Source organism: Oratosquilla oratoria, chromosome 29, assembly GCF_046742065.1.
Source record: "Oratosquilla oratoria isolate Oo_2021 chromosome 29, ASM4674206v1, whole genome shotgun sequence".
NCBI classification, from domain to species: Eukaryota; Metazoa; Arthropoda; class Malacostraca; order Stomatopoda; family Squillidae; genus Oratosquilla; species Oratosquilla oratoria.
This window is the reverse complement of record NC_134805.1, coordinates 42,571,761-42,599,487: the sequence shown is the minus strand read 5'-3', so window position 1 is coordinate 42,599,487 and position 27,727 is coordinate 42,571,761. Positions and strand designations below refer to the sequence as shown.

The following is a 27,727-nucleotide window of genomic DNA, read 5'->3' as shown; positions in this document are numbered from 1 at the left end:
CATTCATGTCACCTGCCAGTATGTGATTTCTTAGCTACTTCAGAGATTGGAATTGAGGAACATAGCACCAGGGTGTTAATGTGGTAGGTGGTGTATAAATATTTGTCTTGTGAGTGACTTCCTTTATCTGTGTTTGGACTGTGATTATTTCAGCTGTGTTTTCTGTTAGTATCTACTTAATTTCTTTTGATTTGTTGGAGAAGGGTATGCTGTTCTGTATTAATGCAATGAGACCACCATTGTGTTGTGTCTTCTCTTCTCTAGCTGTTGTGTATTTGGTGAATATGGGTGGTGTGGCCAGTGACTGACTACCTCCCATATAAGGGAGAAGAAGCCTTTGGTATATAAATCGGTAAGGTAGTGTGAACCATAGTGTTATAGATGATGCATCACAGTATCATCCATACACATTCTCCACTCACCCCTATCTTCTGTATTCTCCCTTCCTTCCACAATAGGCATCCCCCTCTTTCCTAATGCCTTTTTACCCCAGCTACTCATTTCATCCTTCAGCAAATCCCAAATCAGTCCAGTCTACTTTTCTTTCCTGGATTCCATTGTTTCAAAGTCATCATTCTAGTTTGTTTAAACAGGCTAAGAATACCCAAGCCTACTTGAACAAACTAGAATATTGGTTTAGAAATGATAGAATGATAGTTTCCCTTCAAAAACCATCACTATTAATCATTCCAGTAAACCATGAATTAAAGAAACATCCAGTAATGAAATTGAATGGACAAACCCTTCTATTGGAAAAGAACCAATTCAGCCATATTTGTGAAAATTTATATATTAATGGCTTAGACTGGTAATAAAACTTGCATGACAAGTGATTTTTATTTACTTTGTTACAATGATCCATATAGCTTACTGATAAGGGTAATTAACATTAAGTGGACATCAAGTGACTATGAAATAAAAGTAGTTTCAGTTCAATATGACTGTTAATGTAAATGTTAAGGCAGTTCTTAAACAAAAAGAAACAAAATTTAATTTCTAGGGACTGTACAGGAATATCCATCAAGTAATTATTATATGAAACACATTCAAGTGTACTTTACAGATTATATACACTTCACAGCTGACCAATACCTTTGTAACAATTTTTTTCAAAGTCACTCTCTCCTTAACTGGCCAGTGGTCCACATTTAAGGGCACAGATTCTTTCTATACAGACAGACATGATATGCTCACGTACTTATAAACACTTTGGTCTGAAGAAATTTTGGTACCTACCTCATTATTATGATACATTAAGAATATGCAGCTTATTACAATTTATTCTTGATATAGTACATATTATACAATGGAATACTGCATGTAATGAGCAGCCATATACATTAGCAACTACTCAGTACAGTTTCCTGCTGAATATACATATTAGGAAATTGCAGGCCTCAGAAGTAGTTAAATTAGAGATGATATACTCTGTATCAAGCTAAATTCAACTAAAGGAAAACTTAGATATTGTGTCAGACACATAATGCTTCAACTTTCTTATAACCTATTATGCTTTTCCTCACGTCTTATTTACAGTTATATAGATGTGCACATACAATACTTATGATTGTTGGCTATTGATAAAGATCTCATCCTAATAATTACCACAACCTATACTAAGACCAGTCATGACTTGTAAATCTAAATAATCCATTAAGAACAAATTTTTCTGTGTCATATAACTAAGTATTCTCAGGTAAAAATGTCGAGATCACATGCTAACCATGGAAAAATATTTCATGGGATCAACCTATTTAAAAGAAGTTGCAACACACACTTCCTTATGTACACTTCTTTTATATAGGCAAAACATACCTCATGGTATAAGAAACATCAGTACATATTAACAAGAGAGTAATAAAGGAATCATATTCATACATGAAACAAAACATACTATACTAGGTATGGAAATGTTAAAAGTATCAACTCTGATCATACTAATACATTCCCCATGTCAGAATTTCTTTAAAAGTGAATTTCCAATTGAAAAACTACTCTCTAAAAATTATTGTCTTATTCATCTCTATCACAGTACCTTTTTAAAAGGAATAAAATCTGTGTATGACAAATTTGATGATTATAATTTCTATGTAGCTCTGTATGCAATGATTAATAAATGCCTAAAGTAGCCTGTATATCTGGACATACTGCACTTTTATTGACAACACTTAGGTTCACCTATAAAATATATATCTGAATTACTATGAATGAACAATATATTCTTTTTAAGCTCATATTAAAACAATAATTATAGATCACAAACAGGTTACTCCAATTCTACAACTTTACTGAAAGCCTGAAAAACAAATGCATCATTTATCATAAACATGAAATAGGTTTCAACTATTTACATTAATAAATCACTCTTTAGAAAACAGACTTTAGAAATGTACAATTTCATGGTAACAAATATTTCAAGAACCACATGAAAAACACTACAACACCACTAAATGAAGGTTTTGGAAGACTACTACTGCTTTCCATATCTGGATCCTGCAAACAAAACAAAGATATGTAGACAGACAGACAGACAGAGTAATTGCACAACTGGTGGTTGGCAAGTGTTGGATTAAGAGACATAAGTGTACATAACAATTATGGTTAAGCTGAACACATATATTGGTTATGAGAATATGTAATAAATTGTAAAGATAAACATAATCATTCACACAATTGAGATGATATACTCTGTATCAAGCTAAATTCAACTAAAGGAAAACTTAGATATTGTGTCAGACATAATACTTAAACTTTCTTATAACCTATTATGCTTTTTCTCATATGCTTTTTTCTCATGTCTTATTTGCAGTTATACAGATGTGCACATACAATATTTCTTGAACATCTTATAAATGAAAAAAAATTCGTTCTGGTCTAATTGTTTAGGAACACCATGTGATATAATATTCATTAATTCATACATACCGGCAATGAGCCTTTGTAACATCCTGCAGGAGGTTTGCGAAACCTTTCTTGCAGCATACAAGGGTCTGGTCCAGGGTCACGTACTGGCTTGTGTGGTACAGGCTTGACTTCACATTGAACATCTGGGGCCTCCGCCACAACAAGGACAGCATTTATGTCACTCATTTTTTTCACTATAACCTGCATATTGAAGATGGCTTTGAGTTTTAATATTACTTGAAGCCTTCTCATGTTTAAGTATTTACTTCCATTAAAAATCCATGTTGGGTAATATAAATCATTCATTTTAATATTGAACAATTGGTTTTCATGGTATCATATTTCAACAAATTACAGTTTTCCATTATTTCTAAATATCACCTTTATGTAAATGTGTGCACTTGATCAAACATTATCGCTCCAGTAGAAAATATAAATGTTGTTCTCTATCAAATCTGCCAGGTTAAGAGAACAGACCATGGACACTAAAGTCAGTGTGAAAGTGGAACAATCAATTCCAGTTCAAGAGCCCTAACCAGCTTTCCACCCTACCCCACACATATATGTTGAATTTGGCAACATTCAAAGATTGAAAAGAAAGAGATGACTTGATTTCAGTGTTCAGTTGGCTAAAGGGAGTAGACTATAGTGACAGAGGAGATCTTTTGATTAGGGATGGAAGGGTTTAAGAGATCATTCGAACTAATTAAAAAGGACTAAATGTTCAAAGGATAAGAAGAAATAGTTTTCCATATGGATGCATAAATACTTGAAATAACTTTGAAGGTTATAAACCAAGCTGGAAAAATATACAAGTATGATAATTGTACATACATACATACATACATACATACACCAACAGTTTTTCCCCCTTACAAGGGAGGTAGCCAAAAAAAAAAAGGCATAAAATCCACTCCCACTCATTCTATCCTCACATACACCACTCCCATTCATCCCCCTCCCTCCCTCTTATCTTGGTTCCTCCTGGATGACAGGTCATCCTTGCATCTCACCCACTGCCCTGGGTCAGAAGCAATGTAGCAAGACAGAACATCCACAGCAAGGCCATTTAATTTAATTGAGGGCACCCCCTCTCTCTCCCCTCATAAAAAAAAAAAAAAAAGAGAGAGAGAGAGAGAGAGAGAGAGAGAGAAAGAGAGAAAAGACGGGAAGAAATTGCTTCATGTTGCATCAAAATATCATTCACATTTATTCCCCCTATCCCCCACCCACTCCCATGTATCACATCATCCATACACAGCCATTCTCCACTCACCCCTATCTTCTGTCTTCTCCCTTCCTTCCTCAACTGGTATCCCCCTTCTTTCTTAATGTCCTTTTACCCCATCCATCTTATCCTTGGTTGCCTCATCATGTTCACTCCTTCCACCTCTGCTTTCCAGACCTCTTATACTAATCTTTCTTCACTTATTCTTTCCATGTGTCCAAACCATCCTAATACTCTTTCCTCAACCCTAACTCCTAACTCTCTTTCCACCTCTGCTTTCCTTCTCACCTCCTAATTTCTCACTCTATCCAACCTAGTAAATCCTACCATACTTGGCAGGCATTTTATCTCAAAAACATTCAAACTCCTCTCTTCCTCTCTTATGTTCCATGTTTCTGCCCCATACAGTGCTGTCAGCACAATCACTCCTTTTGTACAATCTCCTCTTAGGATCCATTCCCAAATGTCTATTACTCATTACACTTTTTAATCCCCCAAGGCATTTACTTGCTTCTCTTAATCTACATTCTACCTCCATCTCCACACCTCCCTTTCCTGACACATTCGCACCCAAGTATCTAAAGCTGTCCACTTCCTCCAGTCTCTCTCCCTTAAGACTCACTTCCAGTCTGCTGCAATACTCTCCCCTTGTACATCTCATCACCTTACCTTTGCCCACATTAATCTTCACCTTCCTTCTTTTGCACTCTTCCCCAAACTCTGTCACTAACTTCCTTAATCCTTCCTCTGATCCTGCTACAAGCACATATTCATCAGCAAACAACAACTAGCTTATCTCTATTTTTTCTATTTTCTTTAACCATCTCCAATCCCCAGTGCATTACCCTTGCATTTACCTCTTGCACCACCCCATCCATGTATAAATTGAACAGCTAAGGTGACATAACACGTCCCTGGCAAAGTCTCACCTTTACCTCAGACAACTTTCTCCATTTCTAATTCTAATACAGGCTTTACTACTCCCATAAAAACTCTTGATTGCTCTTAACAGCTTTCCTCCTATGCCATGTATCTGCAATACCTCCCATAGTGCTTTCCTGTCTACCCTGTCATAAGCCCTTTCCAAATTCATAAAGGCCCAAAAAACATTCTTACCTTTTACTAAAGCTTTCTCACATATCTGCCTTACCACAAAATCTGATCCACACAACCCTACTTGTCCTAAACCCACACAGCTCCTCACCAATTACTCCCTCTGTTCCTCTCCTAATCCTCTAAATCAAAACCATCCCATAAGCCTTCCCAACTACACTCAACAAACTGATCCCTCTGAAACTACTACACTCACACTTGTCTCCTTTCCCTTGTAAAGTTGAACTATAAAGGTTCTCCTCCATTCCTCTGGCACTCTACCCTCTTTTAGATAAACATTATATAATTGTAAAACAAGGAATATAGCTCAAGTTGGAACTGCATTAAATTAAAGATACAAAAGTAGAATTTGCATAACTAGGAATTAACTGTGCTTACTAGGGGTTACTAGGCTAGATAGAGTGAGAAATGAGGAGGTGAGGAAGAAAACTGGGGTGGAAAGGGAGTTGGGAGGTAGGGTTGATGAAAGAGTATTAGGATGGTTTGGATACATGGAAAGAATGAATGAAGAAAATTTAGTAAAAGAGGTGTGGAAGGCAGAGGTAGAAGGAGTGAACATGAGGGGGTGACCTAGGATGAGATGGATGGATGGGGGTAAAAGGGGCATTGGGAAAGAGGGGAATGTTAGTTGAGGAAGGGCAGAAGAGGACAGAAGATAGGGGTGAATGGAGAATGGTTGTGTATGGATGATACTGTGATGCATGAGAGGGAGTGGGTGGGGGATGGGGAGTGAGGGAGTATGTATGAGAATTAGATTGACACAGCCTGAAGGGATTTCTCCTTGTCTTCTCCTTTTCTACATGAAGGGACAGAGAGGGGGGGGTTGCCGAATTGATGAATCGGCCTTAATGTGGATGTGCTGTGTCTTGCAACACTGTTTCTGTCCCAGGGCAATGGACAAGATGCAGGGATGACCCATCATCCAGGAGGTGCCAAGATAAGAGGGAGGGAAGAGGGTAGAGGGGAGTGGAGTATGTAGGGGATGAAATGGGTGAGAGTGGTTTCGATGCCTTTGTTTTTTGGCTGCCTCCCATGTAAGGGGGAAAAAGCCTTTGATATATGTATGTACAAACATGGATGGAGTGGTGCAAGAGGTAAATGCAAGGGTAGTGGGTCAGGGATTGGAGATGGTTAAAGAAAATGGAGAAAAGTGGGAGATAAGTCTATTGTTGTTTGCTGATGACACTGTGCTTGTAGCAGGAACAGAAGAGGGATTGAGGAAGTTAGTGACAGAGTTTGGGAGATAAATGTGGGTAAAAGTAAGGTGATGAGATGTACAAGGGGAGAAAGTGGCAGCAGATTGGAAGTGAGTATCAAGGAAGAGAGACTGGAGTAAGTGGATAGTTCTAGACACTTGGGTGCAAATGTGGCAAGAAAGGGAGGAATGGCAGTGGAGGTAGAATGTAGATTGAGAGAAGTGAGTAAATGCCTTGGGGGATTAAGAAGTGTAATGAGAAATAGACATTTGGGAATGGATGCTACGAGGAGTGATTGTGCCGACAGCACTGTATGGGGCAGAAACATGGAACATAAGAGAGGAAGAGAGGAAGAGTGAAGTATGGTAAGGGTCACTAGGCTGGATAGAGTGAGAAATGAGGTGAGGAGGAGAGCAGGGGTGGAAAGGGAGTTAGGAGATAGGGTTGATGAAAGAGTATTGGGATGGTTTGGACACATTTAAAGAATGAGTGAAGAAAGATTAGTAAAAGAGGTGTGGAAGGCAGAGGTGGAAGGAGTGAACATGAGGGGGTGACCAAGGATGAGATAGATGGATGGGGTAAAAAGGGCACTGGGAAAGAGGAGAATGTGTGAAAAAATAAATTGATGCAGCCCAAAGGGATTTCTCTGCTTCTTCTTCATTTCTGCATGAGGGGACAGAGAGGGGAGGTCGCAGATTTAATGAAGCTGCCTTGCTGTGGATGTGCTGTGTCTTGCGATACTGCTTCTGACCCAGGACAGCGGGTGAGATGCAGGGATGACCCATCATCCAGGAGGAGCCAAGATAAGAGGGAGGGAAGAGGGTGGATGTGAGTGGATTATGAAGGGATGGAATGGGTGGGAGTAGTTTTTATGCCTTTGTTTTTTGGCTATATATATATATATATATATACCATAGGCTTTTTTCCCCTTAACAGGGAGGTAGACAAAGTCATAGGGCATACCGTATATACTCGTCTATAGGGCGATCTCATGTAAAGGTCGACCCCCCATTTTTGGCCAAAAAATCTGGACTTTTCCATATACAGACGCTCCTCAACTTACGTTTTAGTTACGTTCCGAACGGCCGAACGTAAGTTGTTACTGTACTATACATCCGTAAATTCTATTACCGTATCTTATAAAACACCCCTAAATCATTAATTATACACATAACATTGTAAAATAATAACATTAATTTCAAATAAATTAAATTCAAGCAACATAAATTGAGATGGTGGAGGAGGAGGAGGAGGCAAGGCATGTTCAGTTTGTCGTTTGTGCAATGTAAACAATGGACGCAGCGTCATGCGCAAGTATCGTTTGAACTACGGAGAGCGCGCTAAACTAAAAAATTCACTCAAAAATTTTTTGTTTACAATTTTTTTTTTACAGCCAGTTCAAACGTAAAATCGAAAAAACGTAAAACGAATGACCGTAAGTAGAGGAGCGTCTGTACCTCATGTATAGGTCGAGTGGCTTGTTTTTGTTTTGGTGCTGTGAGCATTCCACTGTCTTAATGCTTTGAAGTGGCATGGCTTGCCTGGTATAGCAATTGATTATTATGGTTTTTTCACTTCATTAATTCTGATGTATTTTGGCTTATGTTTTTTCAAGTTCACTGATTTTAATATCTAATAAGTTTCACTGAAGTTGCCATTTCAGCAGAGTGAAAAACTTGAACAGATTACCAAGTTTTTTTTTTTATGAAAGTAGCAGTTGCCGACAAGACTGACGAGTTAAACACCATATGAGGACGGAGCCTATATTTGTACGATGTTTCGCTTAAAACAACTTTTTCAAGTACAAGTTGAGACACATATGCTTGAGATTAAATAAGGGGAAAGGAGGGAACGGGGAGAGAAAAGAAGTAGGGGGGAAGGGAGAGGAGGAGGAGGGGGATTGAACACTGGGAAAGGTTGAGAATGCTGGCCCAAACATCCGTGGGCAAAATGTTCATAAAGGGTGGTTTAAATATTTTAAAAATGTTTGCTGGCCATGGGTATTTGGGGAATTATGTGGGGCAAGATGTTGAACATGCCCCTGTTTTGTTCAATAGTGTTCGTCCCTTGAATGATCGCTGCTTCTAAACACTTCCTGCGGATTTTGTCTGGTTCTCGTGTAGTGACATGATGCATCCTACGACCCGTCACACACTGATCAAAGAAATCTTCGGAACTAGCCTTTCCAAGTTCCTGTAGTTGGCAAGCGTAGTTCGCAAGGGTGTCCCTACCAGCCAGCAGTCAGCCAATCAGGAACTTGGAAGGCTCCTCACGTTCCCGCCAGCCTCCCTTAAAAGGTCGGCGTTTCGCCGAGATGGGCAGAACAGTACCGACCAGCGCACAAACTACATCTCCTCGTCCAGTCTTCTAGCTGTCCCATCAAGCCTCGCCGTCATCATCTGCTACCGCCTCGCTGACGTTAGGCTCCACGTCCAGCTACAACCATAAGCTCCACTAAGCTGTGGCCTTAGTCCGAGCTTCACCTTTATTTCTCATGTGACACTTCTAGTGTCGCACCTTGTGGCTAATTACCAAAAGAAAGAGATTAGATATTTTGTGTTGATTTTCATTTGTCCTGCCGTTGTTCCGAACTAAAACTACTACACTCATATCAGCAGCTCTGCATTCTTCCAGTCCATAAGATGGTTTTCCTTGTTTCTGTGTGTCACACATGCATTGGTGGTGACATCATGCCTCACATCGTAACGGTGTTCACGTATTCGTGTATTCAGGTCGCGTGACGTTTCTCCGATGTAAACTTTATCACATCCTGAAGACGGAATACGATAGACACCAGCTTTGGTGCCCGGTGTTTGGTTGTTGTGTATTTTCGTCTTCGTGATGTCTTTTATCGTCCTGCTTGTCTGGCACACTACTTCCAAATTGATGGTTCTTAAAATATGTGTCAGGTTGGTGGCAACGTCACTGGTTGGCAACACGAGACATCTTGTTGTGCAGCAGGACAACACAACAAGACGTCTTGTGTTGCCAACCAGCGACGTTGCCACCAACCTGACACATATTTTAAGAACCACCAATTTGGAAGTAGTGTGCCAGACAAGCAGGACGATAAAAGACATCACTAAGACAAAAATACATAACAACCAAAGGCGGTGTTTATCGTATTCCGTATGGGGTTACCGTATCTAGAAGGAATTTCACATGTTTTGGTACGTACCGTGTATTTTATGTCCCCGACTCCCCATTGTTTACTGGTAGTAACTAGTAGGTAAATATTTTGATTTCTGAACCTAAAGAAAAGGTAAGAGTTCTTCCTAGCCTTTCTTGTCATGTCTGGATTTCAACCTAACAACATTATTACTTGTGTATAGGTTGACCCCTAGGTTTTGGCTTAAAAAAAATTCCTTAAGATTTTGACCTATAGACGAGTATATACGGTATACCCACTCCCACCCATTCCACTCCCATCCACCACCCTTTCCTCCCTCTCATCTTAGCTCCTCATGGATGATGGGTCATCTTGTGTGATTATATTTCATCAAAGGATACTTCTCTGTTGTCCAATCAAGAACTGTGGTGATATGATTTTATAATTTTTCTCAGTAATTCAACTATGGCATGTTAACCTGAAACAACTACATTCTTACAGTTCCATAATGTACTTTTTCAAGAAACTCACCTTCCGACTTGTATTTTTGCAAGTGTGTGTACTTTCATGGAAACCATGTTCATTGAAGTAATAAATGGCTCCTTTAGTGGTGCAGGTGGATTTGTTATTAATGACTGTAATGCCAAACTCAGAAATGGAATCCACTTCACGAGTGAGGAGGCTCATAACAGCACTGAGTAAAAGGAAAGAGAAAAATAGCAATAAATCTATCAACAAAAATAAATTACGATATTTTAAGCTGAATACAAAAGAAGTATTATTGCTGCTTTTATCTTCTAAGTTTAACAGAAAACAGAGATCATAATAATACCTGTACACAATGTACTGAAGGTATCCTGCCATGGATAGGAGGTCCAGAAACATATTTCCTAAAGCTATTAGTGGGTTTCGTGCAGATAGGAAAGATGATACACCAGCACTTGAAGTATTGCTTGCTGCTGGACTGCATATAGCTTGTGAATCATAATAAGTATGCTGCCCATAGATCTTTGCACTCAGAAGGTGATCCATGAGGAAAGGATCTACATCACCTAAGAATTCTGGTTTGCCACTGCCCACCTGCAAAACAACATAAAAGTGATGCATTTACTGGATTAATGATTATCATTTCAATTCTAATGGTGAAGATAAAAGTAAACTCTTCCCCTCTGTGATAAAGTAGATTTTGTATATAATAGCATACAGTAGAACATAGGTTCCCAAACTTTACCATGCCAAGGACCCCCCAGATATTTAAGTCCCATCCGAGGACCCCCAGCCAATCAAAAGTTATTATTACCATACCAAGATACCCATTACATGATTATAATGCAGTAAATTTACTATTTGCATATTCCAACACAAAGAAAGTATAAAAATAAGTATTTAAAATATTTTCAAAATTTTGTTGATTTTCGTTTTACAAACTTTTCCATCTTCAGTTCACACTTTCTGTAAGCATAGAATAAAGCTTGAATGAATATAAATAGTAATTAAAAAGAAACAAATGAAATATCATGACATATAAAAATGTAATAGAGAAGTGCTGGCTGATTGCACAACAAAATATCGATATCACTGACACTATAATGACAGAGAATCAGTGTTGTATATTTTTATAATTATATAGTTTTTTCTGGAGTTAATTTTTTTCCATTGTGTCGCGGACCCCCTAGGACCTTCTCAGGGACCCCCAGGGGTTCGGGGACACCAGTTTGGGAACAAATGGCATAGAAAACCTATCATCCCTGGTAAGGGAAAACATGTTTTAGGTGCCGACTATTAGGGTCTGCTTCAAGTTTATCCCATTGATGGACTTGTGGCATGTGTCATATTAGTTCTGTCATGATCATCTGTGTTGTGTAGTTAAGGAGCTGTTTCTGTTACTGACTAGGAGGAAGAAAAGCCAGTAGAAGTGGTGTGTGCTCAAAGTATATATATATTATCACAGTGACATGTAAAAGAACTCCTATACCTATATACCAAAGGCTTTTTCCCCTTTATAAGGGAGGTAGCCATGTGAAAAGGCATGTACACACTCCCATCCATTTCACTCCCATCCTCCACCCTTTCTTCCCTCTCATCTTAGCTCCTGTATCCCACCCACTGCCCTGGGTCATAAGTAGTGCACCAAGACACAGTACTGAAGAAAATACTGTATGATAACAATACATACATATACCAAGGCTTTTTCCCCCTTACAAGGGAGGTAGCCAAAAAGGGAAAGGCATAAAAACACTCCCACCCATTTCATCCCTAAATACACTCCACACCCCTCCCACCCTCCCTCTTATCTGAGCACCTCCTGGATGACGGGTCATCCCTGCACCTTGTCCACTGCCCTGGGTCAGAAGCAGTGTCGCAAGACACAGCACATCCACAGCAAGGCCACTTCATTAAATCGGCGACCCCCCTCTCTCCGTCCCTCCTTGCATAAAAGGAGAGAACGGGGAGAAATCCCTTCAGGCTGCGTCAAATTTTGCTCACACACACTACCTCACCCCCACCCCCCCACCCATTCCTCCTCATGCAATCACAACATCATCCATATACAACCATTCTCCATTCACCCCTGTCTTCTGTCCTCTCCTGTCCTTCCTCAACAGACATTCCCCTCTTCCCCTCTTCCCCCTTCACCCCATCCATCCACCTCATCCTAGGACGTCCCCTCATGTTCACTCCCTCCACATCTGCCTTCCATACCTCTTTTACTAGTCTTTCTTCACTCATTCTTTCCATGTGTCCAAACCATCCTAATATTCTTTCATCAACCCTATCTCCCAGCTCCTTTTCCACCCCTGTTCTCCTCCTCACCTCCTCATTTCTCACTCTATCTAGCCTAGTAACCTCCACCATACTTCTCAGACACCTCATCTCAAACACATTCAAACTCCTCTCTTATGTTCCATGTTTCTGCCCCATACAGTGCTGTTGGCACAATCACTCCTTCATACAGTCTCCTCTAAGCATTTACTCGCTTCTCTCAATCTACATTCTACCTCCACCTTTTCCTGCCACATTTGCACCCAAGTATCTAAAACTATCCACTTCCTCCAGTTGCTCTCCCTTAATGTTCACTTCCAGTCTACTGCCACTTTCACCCCTAGTACATCTCATCACCTTACTTTTACCCACATTTATCTTCAGCTTTCTTCTATCACATACTCTCCCAAACTCTGCCACCAGCTTCCTCAATCCCTCCTCTGATCCTGCCACAAGCGCATTGTCGTCGCAAACAACAGCTGGCTCACCTCCCACTTTTCTCCATTTTCTTTAACCATCCCTAATCCCTTTCCCACTACCCTTGCATTCACCTCTCGCACCACCCCATCCATGTATAAGTTGAACAGCCAGGGCGACATAACGCAGTCCCACCTTTACCTCGAACCACTCACTCTCTCCATTTCCAATCCTGACACAAGCTCAACTACTCTCATAAAAACTCTTGACAGCTCCCAAAAGCTTTCCTCCTATCCCGAATATCTGCATAACCTCCCACAGTGCCTTTCTGTCTACCCTATCATAAGCCTTTTCCAGATCCATAAAAGCCCAAAAAACATCCTTCCCCTTTCCTATAGCTTTCTCACATATCTGTCTTACCACAAAGATCTGATCTACACAACCTCTACCTGTCCTAAATCCACACTGTTCCTCACCAATTACTCCTTCTGTTCCTCTCCTAATCCTCTCAATCAAGATCCTCCCATAAGCCTTCCCAACTACACTTAACAAGCTAATCCCTCTGAAACTACTACATTCACACTTGTCCCCTTTTCCCTTGTAAAGAGGAACTATACAGGCACTCCTCCAGTCCTCCGGTACTCTACCCTCTCTCCAGCAAACATTAAATAACCTCACCAGCCAGTCCACCATCACGGTACCTCCCTTTTTCAGACATTCTGCATGGTATCCATCCAGACCAGGTGCCTTACCTGCTTTCATCATCTTAACAACTGCCTTCACCTCATCCTTCCTTATTTCTCCTCCATTCTCCTCACTCATCACTCTCATTATCTTCGCATTTCCCACTGCAGCTATCTGATAACAATAGTGTTAAGAAATAGTAAAACATGAGTGCTATCTCTGTACTTCTTTGTAAAATATGATTAAATTAGCACTTACATGTTGTTGATTTGAAGCAACAATGAGTCCTCCATCATCAAGGAGGAAGCATACCATCTGACCATCTCTTTGGCAGATACCAGAACCCATGTTGTCCATCAACAAGTCATTCATGAAACGGGGCTTAAACCTAACACCAACAACTGGGAGACAAGAAATCAATATGATTAACAAGATATATTTTCTAAGCCATAGCAATGTAATTTTAAAAACTTTGTATAAACAAAATAATTGTTATCATATATATACACATATCTACATAAAAACCTATTCTAAATTTAAGTTCTATCAAATAAATCTAAAGTGTAAAACACACATTGTTCATAAAACAATATAATTTAGTTATAAAAACAAAAAGCAAGTACCATATAGTGTGTATTTGAAACTTTGCCAATCATCATATATAACATCATTAAGTTTTTAAGAGGAAGCATCAGATTTTTTTTTTCTTAGTTTAATTACCCCTGAAGTTTGCTGAGTTTTCTGTGAAAATGGCATCTTGATACCACAATTTTTTTCTGTATTTATTTGCTTTCCATTTGAAGGTCCATTCAAAGGTCCCACACACAGCAGGCCACATGGCTTGTCACTATTTGCAACTCTGAAGTCTTTTTTTACTTTTTTCTTTCCTTTCCAACCAGTACCCTAAGGTTTAGGTCTTTTAATATGTGTGGATGTGGTACAGATGAGAGTAAAAGGGAAAAGATAGGCCGTATGTTTGTGAGAAGATGGATGTGCTGGCTTTGAGTGAAACTAAATTGTAAGGGAGGGGCGAGTGTGAGTTTGGAAGTGTAGCTGGGAGGTTCTCAGGAGTGAAGAGGGGATGAGGGAGAGAAGGGGTGGCTATACTACAAAGGATTACAAAGGTGGAGCATGCCGACAGGAGACTTTTGGTCCATATCTAGGTCGGATGCAAAAAAAATCATAATGATAAATAAATAAATAAATAAATGAATAAACAAACCCCGTAATAATGTAAATAATAAATAAGATACATAAATAAATGCATAGGTATAGTTGAATAATAAACAAACTTATAAATAGTAAATAATAATAAATTGACATATAACTAGTAATAAATGAGAATCAAGCAAATAATAATAAACAAACAAAAATGATAACAAAACAAATAAACAAATAATATAAAATGAATGATAGTTATTACAGCATCTTGCTTAGGTGCTTATCTAAATGATTCTTAAAGCTCCAACTGAACTATATTGCACTGCCTCTGCAGGAAATTAATTCCATTCATTAACTATACGGTTGGTGAAGTTCTTTCTACCCACTTCCAAATTAAATCTATTTCCAGACAGTTTGAGACCATTGTTTCTTGTGTGATTCTCATTCAATGAGAAAATGTTGTCACTTTTAATGTTGCCAATGCCCTTTAGAATCTTAAAGACCACTATCAAGTCACCTTGGAGTCTACGCTTTTTTAAGGAAAACAGATTCATATGTTTTAGTTGATTTTCATATGATTTGTTTTTGATATTTGGAATCAGTTTTGTGGCTCACCATTGTACTTTTTCCAATCTGTCAATGTCTTTAATGAGATTCGGTGACCATAGGGAAACAGCATATTCCAAATGTGGACAAACTAACAATTTATATAGCTTGTTAATGAGTGATGGACTTTTGGAGTCAAAAGATCGCACAATCAGTCCTAGAATTTTATTTGCTTTCTCAGAGGCTGAAATAGACTGCTTAGATGATTTGAGATTGTTACTGATAATTACGCCAAGATCCTTTTCACAATCCACTTTTGTTAACGAATTTCCAAATAACTTGTAATCATACTTACTGTTATTTTTACCTATGTGCATTACCTTGCATTTACTTGTGTTAAATTTCATTAGCCACTTTTCAGACCATTGCTGTAATTTATCTAAATCTTCTTGAATATCTAATTGGTTTAAGTGATCATTTGCCATTCCACACAGTTTTGTATCATCAGCAAATTTGGAAATAGATTTTAGTCTGTGGTCTATATCATCTATATATACTATGAATAGAAGTGGCCCAAGAATGGAACCCTGAGGAACTCCACTCATAACATTTTTCCATCCAGAAGTTTTTCCATTTAAAACAACTCTCTGTTTATGATCATTCAACCAATTACTAGTCAAACTTAATAGGCTACCACTTTTTCTGTGTGAAGCTAATTTAGTAAGAGTCTTTCGAGGGAGTGGTATCAAAAGCCTTTGCAAAGTCTAGATATATTAAATCTACATTGTTTCTTTTGTCATCATTCGAGATAACTGTGTTGTAGAATTCAAGTAAGTTAGTCACACAAGAATGTTTCCGTCTGAAACCATGCTGGCTATAATCTATCAAACAGTTACTTTCTAAATGATGTTCAATAGCATCTCTGATGATAGTTTCCATCATTTTTCCTACGATTGAAGTCAAACTTATAGGCCTGTAGTTATTTGGATTCTTTTTGTCACCTTTTTTGAATATGGGAGTAACGTTAGCTAGCTTCCATTCTCTTGGGACATCTCCAGATATGATGAATTTCTTGAAAATAATTTCTAATGGAACAACAATCTCATTTTTCATTTCCTTTAAGATTTTTGGATGCCAACCATCTATACACCTCTTAACTTTTTCTTTTGTTATATTTACCATAGTAAGAATACCCTAGACTTTTCACAGGTTTGATTTTGGAGTTCACTTTGAAGTGTTTTGTTTACGAATACTGAGCTAAAATAATTGTTTAAAATATCACACATTCCTTCCTTTAAATATTCAAGTTGACCATCAATAGATAACAGTGGACCAATGTGATTCCTAACAACCTTTTTATCTCTAATGTAACTATAGAATTCTTTGTGATTCTCTTTGGATTTATCAGCGATATTCATTTTGTATTGTCGCTTTTGTTTTTTTATTTTCTTTTTAAATCTCTCTGTATTAACCCCTTCTATACGGTGCCGCACACGTAGGCGTCATGAGGAGCAAGTGGATTCGCGACGCTGCCATATCGGCGTCTTGATTATATTTATTATAGTCGCCCTGTGTTTTTACATTCTCCCAAATGTGCCCTGAATCCCATTCTCTGTGGTTTTCAAAATTCGCGGGTGAAAGAGAGAACGATCGATATAAGCGGTGACTATATTTTATGATGCGAGTATTATTACGACACGTCGTACGGCTGGCATTGGCTGCTGCCCGCGAGATTTAAGTCCCGTAGTGAAGTGGTTAATACCTAACTTTGATAGTCATTGGATGCACCCGAGCACTTGTATTTCTTATAAGCCTGTCTCTTTTTAGCAATACTTTTTTCAGTTTCTTTGTCAAGCCATTTTGGGCGAGCCTGATTTGGGAGACATCTATCCTTCTTTTGCACACCTTCCCAAACTCCATCACTAACTTCCTAAATCCCTCCTCTGGTCCTGCTACAAGCACAGTGTTGTCAGCAAACAACAACTGGCTTATCTCCCTTTTTCTCCATTTTCTTTAGCCATCTCCAATCTCTAGCCCATTACCCTTGCATTTACCTCTCACACCACCCCCATTTATGTATACATTGAACAGCCAAGGCGATATGACACATCCCTGGCAAAGTCCCACCTTTACCTCAAACCACTCACTCTCTCCATTTCTAATTCTAATACAAACTCTACTACTCTCGTGAAAACTTTTGACTGCTCTTAACCCCTTCCATACGGTGCCGCACACGTAGGCGTCATGGACTTAGATCTCGGTGGCAGCAGCCAATGCCAGCCGTACGACGTGTCGTAATAATACTCGCATCATAAAATATAGTCACCGCTTATATCGATCGTTCTCTCTTCACCCGTGAATTTTGATAACCATAGAAAATGCGATTACAAAAGAATTAGAAAAAATGTCATTATGGAGGGGCGACTACAATAAATATAATCAAGACGCCGATATGGCAGCCTCGCGAATACACTCGCTCCCCATGACGCCTACGTGTGCGGCACCGTATGGAAGGGGTTAACAGCTTTATTCCTGTCCCATATATATGCAATACCTCCCACAGTGCCTTCCTGTCTATCCTGTCATAAGCCTTTTCCAAATCTGTAAAGGACTAACATACATCCTTAGATTTTCCTAAAGCTTTCTCACATATTTGCCTTACCACAAAAATCTGATCCATGGTACCCCTACCTTTCCTAAAACCACATTGTTCCTCACCAATTGCTCCCTCTGTTCCTCTCCTAATCCTCCTAATAAATACAAATAGCCTATGGAAATTATGTAACACTTCCCAAATGGTTAAAACCAAGGCTCCCAGACTATGAAAAAGTAGAAATATATCACCTGCAGCTGGTACTGATATGCCAGAGTTCTGCACATAAATGGGCCGACTGAGAAGAATTCCATCTTCATGAGGTATAGCAACAAGGTTTCTTGAAATTGTTCCTCTACGCAGAGCTGGGTTCTTGAATGGATCTCTCCAATCACTATATATATGACTCTTACTAGAATTGAAAATAAATTCACATAAGGTTTATGTGTCATAAAAACAATCAACTCAACAATAATAGTAACTAAATATATAAGATGCTTTGAGTGTATACATTTATGGAAGGTGATCAGATACTTTCAGTATTATACTTAAAGATTGCTGTAGTTCATAAGTTACACAGTTAATTGCATTCTATATCTATATCAATACATTCATTCCCTAGCTATCCTTACGTCTCTGGATGCACTCTTGTTAAGCCATATCGTGTATGAATAGTTCTATCAAAGATATGATTGGATGAGCTCTGACTTTGCCTCCAGGTCCTCAGCAAGCTCTCCATCCACTCTTGGGACCACAAAAGACCTTGAACTAAGTCTTCATTACCTGTAAATTAGAGAGTATTCCAATTATAGAACGAACAGACTGATCTCCTGATTCAAGAAATGTGCAGGGTGTCCCAGTACAAGAATGTTGTGATCATGAGGTATTTCAACTATGGAAACATTGACAGGAAAAATTTGGTAGGAGATCAGTAAGCACAAAAGTTTTTAGATGTGACACAAAATATTTTCCTAAAACAAGTGATTACCAATACTATGAGGGGAGAGAGTACTCTGGACTTACTATGAACTAAAAATGAGAATTCAATGAGAAACATTAAAGTGGGAGATAGTCTAGGCTCTAGTGGTCATCAAGAAATAAGATTTAATATTATATGGGAAGAATTAAATAGTATAAATAACATTCTAGTTACTGACTTCAGGAGAGTAAATTTTGATGAGATGAGAAAGTATTTATGACAATTGGTCACTTATGAGACCAACCCAGGGGACCATGACAAGGTAAGGTACACAGTCAGCCTGGACATCATTAGCACAGTCAAGTGTTGGGTCACGGAGGGTGATATGTGTGCCTTGGGTCAGGTCACTCACAAGCATGAGGTAAACAACATAGTCAGCACAAAATAAATTTATTCCCCCACAACTGTGAGGTCCAGTACTAATACTCCCAAATAGATGACGGATAGGCTGAAAATCATAATCGGAATAAAAATGGTTTTATGCCATAATAAAAAATGAGGAAACACACCTTAGATCTAAATATGATATAGCTAGACTGGTTAAAAAGAACACATGCTAAGCAAAATGTAACTACAAAATTAAGGTTGCCAGACAAGCGAGATTCAACCCAATAGACTTCTTTCGTCTCTACAGAACAAAAATATAAGGAAAGGATAAGTTTAATTAAAAACAACGAAAATGTCATAATAGATTTGGAGGAAAAAATGAGCGAGGCATCTAACAAATATTTTCTCAGTGTTTACAAATGAGAGGTTAGCTATGGTATCTGACTGTGACTTGGTTTTTATTGGGGATGAAGAAAGTACACTAACATCAGCATTAGTAAGGTAGATGTAGTCAAACAGACTGATAGACTTAAAGCTATAAAATCCCCAGGTCTGGACATAATTTTTTTGAGAGAGCTCAAAGAAAGTAATCTTGAAATCTGTGACCATTTAACTGAAATATTTAAAAAGTTGGTTGACACTGGTTTTGTGCCTATTGCTTGGGGGCGGGCAAATGTTTTTCCTGGTTTCAGAAAGGGAGATAAATCATCTATATGCAACTACTGGCCAATCAGTTTGACATAAATTTGAGGTAAAATGCTTGGATCAATAATAGCTAATAGAATCACAGATCACATCAAGAGACAATTTGATTCGTGACTCACAGCATGGGTTCTCCAAGGTTAAGTCATGTGTAATTAATCTATCTTCTTACACTAATGTCTTCAAGGTGTCAGATAACAATGATAGTTACATTAATTACCTCAATTTTAGCAAAGCGTTTGACACAGTGCCCCACCAGACTACTGAATAAAGTCAAAGCCCATGGCATAAAAGGAAAATTGTTTGAATGAATTAGAGCTTGGATCAGTGGCAGAAAACAACAGGTCACCACAGTGTAAAATCCACATAGGGAAGTGTTTCTAGTAGAGTTCCCCAGAGCTCAGTTTTGGGTCTTTTATTGTTCATTATATACATAAATGATTTGGACAATGGGATTAATAGTGATGTTAGTAAGTTCGTAGATGACACTAAAATAGGATGCCTAATTAGGTCAGGAGACACTGAGATTCTGCAGGAGAATTTTAACAAATTGTTCACATGGTCAGTGAAATGGTAAATGGACTTCAATATCTCAAATTGCAGCATGTAAAACATAGTTTTACACAACCCAGAAAGCAGGTATAGCTTGGATAACAGTTAGAGAAAACTGAATGCAAGAGAGACTTGGGAGTTCTACCAAGTCATGACCTTAAATCAAGGAAACAGTGCATTAACACCAGGAATAGAGCTACCAGACCATTAGGTTTCATTACTAGGACTCTTACAAATAAAAATGCAGAGTTAATTATCAAACTCTATCTGGCATTAGACCCATCCTTGACTATGTAGCACAATCTTGGTCTCTGTCCTATACAATGGATATCAATTCACTAGAATCAGTACAAAGGAGAATGACCACAATGATACATGGGCCCAGAAATTTACCTTATGAGGACACACTTAAGCATTTTAACTTATACTCTCTGGACAGATGCAGAGAATGAAGTGATCTAATAGAGGTGTTCATGTGGATCAAAGGCTTTAATAAGGGTATTGCAAACAAGGTCATCATATTAAGACAACAGGGCAGGACTCGCAGTAATGGATTTAAATTGGACAAATTTAGATTTAAGAGGGAAATAAGCAAGAACTGGCTTACCAATTGAGTGGTCAATAAATGGAATAGTCTTAGTAACTATGTAGTGAGCGCTAAAACTATCAGTTGTTTTAAGAAAAGGTTAGACAACTTAATGGGTGCTGATGACAGGTGGTAATGGACATGGAACTGATTAGTGTAGGCCTTATGGCCTCTTGCAGTCTCCTTCATTATTATGTTCTTATGTCTATTTATGTACACACCAAAAGGTTTCTTCCCTCTTATAAGGGAGGTAGCCAGCCAAGGCATGCACCCCACTCTCCACCTATCCCTCACCCATTTGTTTCCATTTTGAAAATCTCTTAGCCCATTGTGAATGAATGGCCATCTAATGTCCCAAACCTACAGTGAGCAAACAATACTAGGGGAACTAAAGGAAATGGGTGACATAGTCACTATCTATCTACATTTGACCCTCATTTTTCCAGACTAAGTGGTGCAGGAACTGGTCAATATAATGAAAAAGTCTGAATAACACAAATGTATGTATATAATGCAAATAAAATGAAATAACCATCCTGAAAAACATAAAAGACAATAGAACTATAATTTTGTTTACCTTGACAATATGTACAATGTAATTACACTATTTACAGGACCAAGATATCTTGTTAATCCCCACCAATCTCTCCTGCACATACCACTTCATATCCTCAGCATCTAATGCAGAACCTTTTCCAGTCCTAACATTTTTTCTTGGTGCACCTTTACCATTTTTGCTTGCTGATGCATCCACACAGTACTTAGCAGAATATTCTATCAGCTTATCTCTTGACTTTCTAATGTCCAACACAGTTTGCTTGGCCACACCATAATCCTCACAAACACTCATAACATTAGCTCCTTTCTCTAATTTTCTTATGAATTCCAGCTTTTAAGCCACAGTTATTGCCATTCACTTATGCTTAATAGACTTGGGAGGCATAATTAATAGTTTTAAGGTATCTACTTATTCTAAAAAATGCACAAAACTGTTCACTGGTACCGGACAAAACACAGTTTATGAGTGTAGGTTGCACTTGTTTACAACTGCCTGCCGCCACCTATTGGGTATTTCTGGCAGTACCTGAAGCATACATTATTTGAATTCATTTGTTGGCCGTCCGGACTCAAATTATTACCCGGATCCTCTCTAGATAAACCGAAATCTGGATTAACAAGGGTCATGTGTATATACCAACGTCTTCTTCCCCTTGTAAGAAAGGTAGCCAAGTTAAAGGCACACCCACTCACACCCATTCATAGTCACACTAAATATATCTAAAACATACATACATACATATACCAATGGCTTTTACCCCTTAAAGGGAGGTATCCAAAAAACAAAGGCATAAAACCCACTCCCACTCATTCCATCTCCACAAACTCCACTCCCATTCACCCCCCCCCCTCTTATCTTGGTTCCTCCTAGATGATGAATTAAAATATGAAATTAGAAAATTCAGCTTTTCAAGTACAGCTGTGGACAGCTGGGTAAAACTTGCAAAAAAAATGGGTATTTCCACTTGGATTGTAAGAGGCGAGAAAAAAGGGACGGGGATTGGGACTAGGCATCCTTCTCTCTGTAGCCCCCACAGGGGACATTCCTAAAAAAATAGTAAAGGCATAAGAGGGTATTGGAGTTTTCCAACCAGCACCCTATGGTTTGGGTCTTTTAATGTGCGTGGATGTGGTATAGATGAGAGTAAAAGGGAAGAGATAGGTAGTATGTTAGTGAGAAGAAAGATGGATGTGTTGGCTTTGAATGAAACTAAGTTGGAAGGGAAGGGCGAGTGTAAGTTTGGGAGTGTAAGTGGGAGGTTATCAGGAGTGAAGAGAGGGTGAGGGAGGGAAGGGGTGGCTATTCTAGTAAGTGAAGAGATAGGTAAATGTGTAGTGGAGTGGTAGGAGGTTTCCTCAAGGATAATATGGATGAAGGGGAAAATGGGAAAGGAGATGTATTTACCTAGTTGTAATATATGGGAGGGGAGCTATGCTCGTGGTGACCCGTCTTTGTATCTCTCCACATCAAGTTATATCTTAAAATCTTGTATAGTGTTAGTGTGGGTTTTTGTAAGTGGATATGGGCCTGGCAGTGAGAAGAGTGTAGAAGAAAGGGAGGCCTTTTAGATAGATTTAAATGAGTGCATAGAGGGATTGGGGAGAAATGTCAATGTAATAGTACTGGGAGACCTTAATGCTTGGGTAGGAAATGATCCAATTGATGGAGTGGTTGGGAAATGTGGAGTTCCAGGAAAGAATCGTACTGGAGAGTTGATGGTGGAGATGTGTCAAGAAAGAGAGTTGATGATAGCAAATACAGTGTTTCAGATGAAAGTCAAGCATAAGTACACATGGGAGAGGGTGGTGGATAGAAGGGTGGTAGATAGAGCGTTAATGGATTATATAGTGGTAGATAGGATTATGATAGTAAGAGTTAAGGATGTACATGTGCTAAGGGGAGAGGGTGGGGAATATCAGATAATTTTTTGGTGGAAGGTAAGTTGTTGTTGTTGTTGTTGTTGTCATTCCCTAGACTGTCTGTCCGAGCAGTCCCGTCTCCCCAAGGAAGGCCACAGCCGAAACTGGGTTTTCCCACAAATCCTTTATAGAGTGTATGTTGTGTTGTTTGCGTGCATGATTGTGTATAATGCAGTCTTCCATTATGTGTTGTATGGTATGGGGTGAAGTGTTACATCCTGGGCAGCTGTTCACAACACGGTTGTCCAGCCTCTTCTGGTAGCTTAGAAGTGCTGGGTGGTGACCGCATCGCAGTCTGGCCAAGTGGACTCTGTCCTTTCGTGGGAGAGAGGATTCAGAAGGGTGGATATCAGGGGGTCTGGCATGCAGCAGTGTGTTGTCTTTCAGTGTGTTAATGGAGCGGTGAGTGATATGATTATGAATATGTTTCCGGAGGCTGGTATTTGGTGGTTGTGGAGGAAGAGAAGAGAGTATCTGTGCGTAATAAAGGTCTTTGGGTGTAGTTTTAATGTTTCTTGGTGTGTGTGGGTGTTCTGCTATGTAGTGTAGCAGGTGTGATGTGTTTGTGGTGGCTGCAGCAAGTGTTTGTGTGCCTCTCATGTCGAGGTGGTCCTTGACTTTGAGGACTTTTGTTTCATGGTGTAAATGGTCTGTAGGTGTTGTATTTGTGCTCACTGAGATTAGGAGCCCATGCAGGACTCGCATAATTCATCACTGAGTGTATGCATTGTTTGTATATTGTTATATTAGTTTCTTTGTTTTGTCCAAATGTTGTTCCAGTGATTGACTTAAGTGCGTTAAGTCTAGGTGTGCATTTGTTTTTTATGTTTGTGAGGTGTTGTTTGAAAGACATGGATGTATCGTATGTTACACCAAGAATTTTCGGTGTGTTTGTGTGTGGTATTAGAGTGTTGTTGATGTAGAGATGAGGTATATATTTGTGTTCTTTTGTCCAGTTGGTGAGAAGTGTTGCTGTAGATTTGGTTGGAGCTATTTTGAGTCTGTTTGTGATGAACCATGTGTTGAGTGTGTCAAGGTAAGGCTGGATTATTTCTGCAGCTTTGTCTGTGTTACGATGTGTGCATGTGATTATGTCATCTGCGTAGGAAGAGATTTGTATTTCTGAGGTGTCTGGTGTGGGTAAGTCATGCATGTATAGATTAAATAATGTGGGGGATAGAACTGAGCCCTGTGGTACTCCGTTCTTAATGTTTCTGATGTGCGATGATTGGCCATTATATGACACATGAGCATTCCTGCCTGCCAAATAATTGGCCAGCCATCTTTTGGTGTTATTGTGCATGTCTGTGTTATATATTTTATTTGTTAGGTTGTGGCGGGGGATAGCATCAAAAGCTTTACTAATGTCCAATGTTATAAGAAGTGTTCTGTGGTGGGGCCTATCTGAATTGATGCCATCTAAAATTCTTTGTGTGAGGTTTGTCAGAAGAGTGTTTGTGGAGTGTAGTGGCCTAAAACCGTGTTGTGAGTCAGCAAGGGGAATATATGGTGTGACAAGTTTAAGTATTAGGCGTTCAATGACTTTAGAGGGGGTGCAGAGAAGTGTGATTGGGCGGTGCGATGTTGGGATTGTTGGGTCTTTGTTCGGTTTTGGAATGGTGATTATTTTACCATGCTTCCAGATGTCGGGTATAGTGTTGTGTGAATAGCTGTAGTTTGCAATGTTTGTGAGTGCGTGTATACCTTGTGGTCCAATGTGTTTTAGGTGGATGTTGCTTATGTTATCAGGGCCACAGGCAGATGAGTGCTTGAGATTATGCATTATGAGTTTTGTCTGACTGTCTATGAAGGGTGTATAGTCTGAGTCTGTGGGGAAGTCTTTCTTACGTCGAATGGTGCGTCGGTCGTCAGGGTGAGATGTAAGATGGCTCGTCTGTGCAAAATGACGTATGAATGCGTTTGCTTGTTGTCTGTTTGAGGGTAGATTATCTGTTGTTGTGATTATTGCTGCGTGAGAGCGTGTAGTGTTAGTGTTGGATAGTGTGATGCTGTTGAGTGTTTTGTACAATTTGCTGGTGTTTGTTTTGTGATCAAGTGTATTGATAAAGTTTTGCCAATTTTGTGTTTTTTGTTCATGTATTTTATTAGCAATCACAGTGTTTAGTGTTTGTATTTGGTCTGCTATGTTTTGAGGGATAGGTGTGGGGGTATCGTGTTTAAGTGTGTCACGTTGTCTGATGAGGCCTTGGATTTCTGGTGTGAAGTTGGGGTTGTGTGATTTTCTGTTGCCTCTAGGGATGTATCTCTTGTCTGCGTTTTGTATGATTGTATTAAAAGCGTGCACAGCATTGTTTATGTTTGTGATTGGTGTACTGTTAAGTGTTTCAAAATGTTGTTCTGTCTCTTCAGTAAAAGCTTCCCAGTTAGCTCTCTTGTAATTGGTGTAAGTGTGTCTGTGGCCAGCTGGGGTGCATCTTGTTTTGGTGGTGATGATGATTGGAAGGTGGTCAGAGCCAAGGGCTCCGACCACTCTCCATGATGTTGTTGGGGTTAGGCAGGGGGAGCAAAAGGTGATATCAGGAGAGGAGGGAGTGTAGAGGGCTTGGTATGGGATATGTGTATGATTATGCGTGTTGTTCATGATATTCAATGAGTCGAATTGAGTCTGTATATCAAGCCCTCTGTCTGTGTCAGGGTTGTCGACATACCAGGCAGACGACTTGGCGTTGAAGTCACCACCCATGATCAGGTTGGGGATTGAGGTTAGTTGGCTGAGTTGAGGTCTGAAGGTGTTTGGAACTGTGGGGGATGATTGGGGGGGAATGTACATGTTAACTATTGTCAGTGTTGAATTGTTGCCTGTGCGGATTCGAATGGATTGGGTTTCTGTTGTGTTATCTGTGGTAGGGAGGAGAATTTTGGTTGTGGCACTTGTGTCCACAAAACAGATGGAGTGGTGGATCAGGATGATGAGTCCACCGCCATTGCCGTCAGTCCGGTCTTGTCTGATGGTGGTGTAATTATGAAATGATGGTGTTTTGTGTGAGTGTCTTAGTTTTGTTTCTTGTAAAATCGCAATGGGGAAGGTAAGTTGAGAGTGGAGGATAGATGGAGAAAGAGGAAAAGGACAAAAGGTAGGGAGGTGCTTAGAGTGCACACTGTAAATGAAAAGGAAAAGGAGAAGGAGAACAAGAAGAAGCTGAGGGAGGAGTGGGAGGGAGTGAAGGATAAAGTAGAGCTAAGAGTGGAGGAGGAATGGGGATGGTTCAAGGAGGGAGTCACAAAGTGTGCAAAGATGGTGTGTGGAACAAGGGAGGACAGGAGGAAATAGAAGGAAGGGTAGTGAATGGTGGGATGAGGAAACAAAGAAGGTTGTAGAAGAGAAGAAATGAGCTTTCACAGATTGGTTACAAAATAGGATGAGGGAGTCATATGAGAGGTACAAAGAAAAGAAAAGAAAAGAGAAGTAAAGCAAAAGGTAAAGGAGGCAAAGAGGAGAGCAGATGTGAAATGGGGTAAGAGTATGACAGAAATTTTTGAAAGTAATAAAAAGATGTTTTGGAAAGAAATTAAGAGAGGAAGAGGAGGCAAATCAAGTAGAGAAGAAAAGGTAAAAGGTGCAGATGGAGAGATGATAATGGAAGAGAAGGCAGTAAGGGGAAGATGGGCAGAATATTTTAGGGAGTTGCTAAATGTGAAGGAGGATAGGGAGGGAAAGATAGCTGAAGTGGGAATTGCTAAGAAAATGACCATGATGAGTGAGGAAAATGGAGGAGAAATAAGGAAGGATGAAGTGAAGGCAGTTCTTAAGATAATGAAAGCAGGTAAGAAACCTGGTCTGGGTGGATGCCATGCAGAATGTTAAAAAAAAAAAAAAGGAGGTACAGTGATGGTGGACTGGCTGGTGAGGTTATTTAATGTTTTCTGGAGAGAGAGTAGAGTGCCGGAGGACTGGAGGAGTGCCTGTATAGTTCCACTTTACAAGGGAAAAGGGGACAAGTGTGAATGTAGAAGTTTCAGAGGGATTAGCTTGTTAAGTGTTGTTGTTGTCGTTCCCTAGACTGTCTGTCTGAGCAGTCCCGTCTCCCCAAGGAATGCCACTGCCGAAACTGGGTTTTCTCACAAATCCTTTATAGAGTGTATGTTGTGTTGTTTGCGTGCATGATTGTGTATAATACAGTCTTCCATTATGTGTTGTATGGTATGGGGTGAAGTGTTACATCCTGGGCAGCTGTTCACAATGCGGTCATCCAGCCTCTTCTGGTAGCTTAGAAGTGCTGGGTGGTGGCCACACCGCAGTCTGGCCAGGTGGACTCTGTCCTTTCGTGGGAGAGAGGATTCAGAAGGGTGGATATCAGGGGGTCTGGCATGCAGCAGTGTGTTGTCTTTCAGTGTGTTAATGGAGCGGTGAGTGATATGATTATGAAT

At 39.5% G+C, this 27,727-nt stretch overlaps 1 protein-coding gene across 3 annotated transcripts in view; it reads right to left on the bottom strand.

Moving 5' to 3' along the window:
* Nucleotides 1-823: 823 nt before the first annotated feature.
* Nucleotides 824-27,727, bottom strand: part of LOC143040754 (voltage-dependent calcium channel subunit alpha-2/delta-1-like) — a 590,989-nt gene continuing 564,085 nt past the window's right edge. For all 3 annotated transcript variants that reach the window (XM_076212156.1, XM_076212154.1, XM_076212155.1), the window contains 7 exons: nt 18,347-18,497; nt 17,966-18,126; nt 13,673-13,815; nt 10,383-10,630; nt 10,082-10,244; nt 2,926-3,105; nt 824-2,493 (listed from right to left, as the gene is read on the bottom strand). In XM_076212156.1, the coding sequence (XP_076068271.1) occupies nt 2,398-2,493; nt 2,926-3,105; nt 10,082-10,244; nt 10,383-10,630; nt 13,673-13,815; nt 17,966-18,126; nt 18,347-18,497 (1,142 nt within the window). In that variant the 3' untranslated portion in view covers nt 824-2,397. The remainder of the gene's footprint in view (nt 2,494-2,925; nt 3,106-10,081; nt 10,245-10,382; nt 10,631-13,672; nt 13,816-17,965; nt 18,127-18,346; nt 18,498-27,727) is intronic.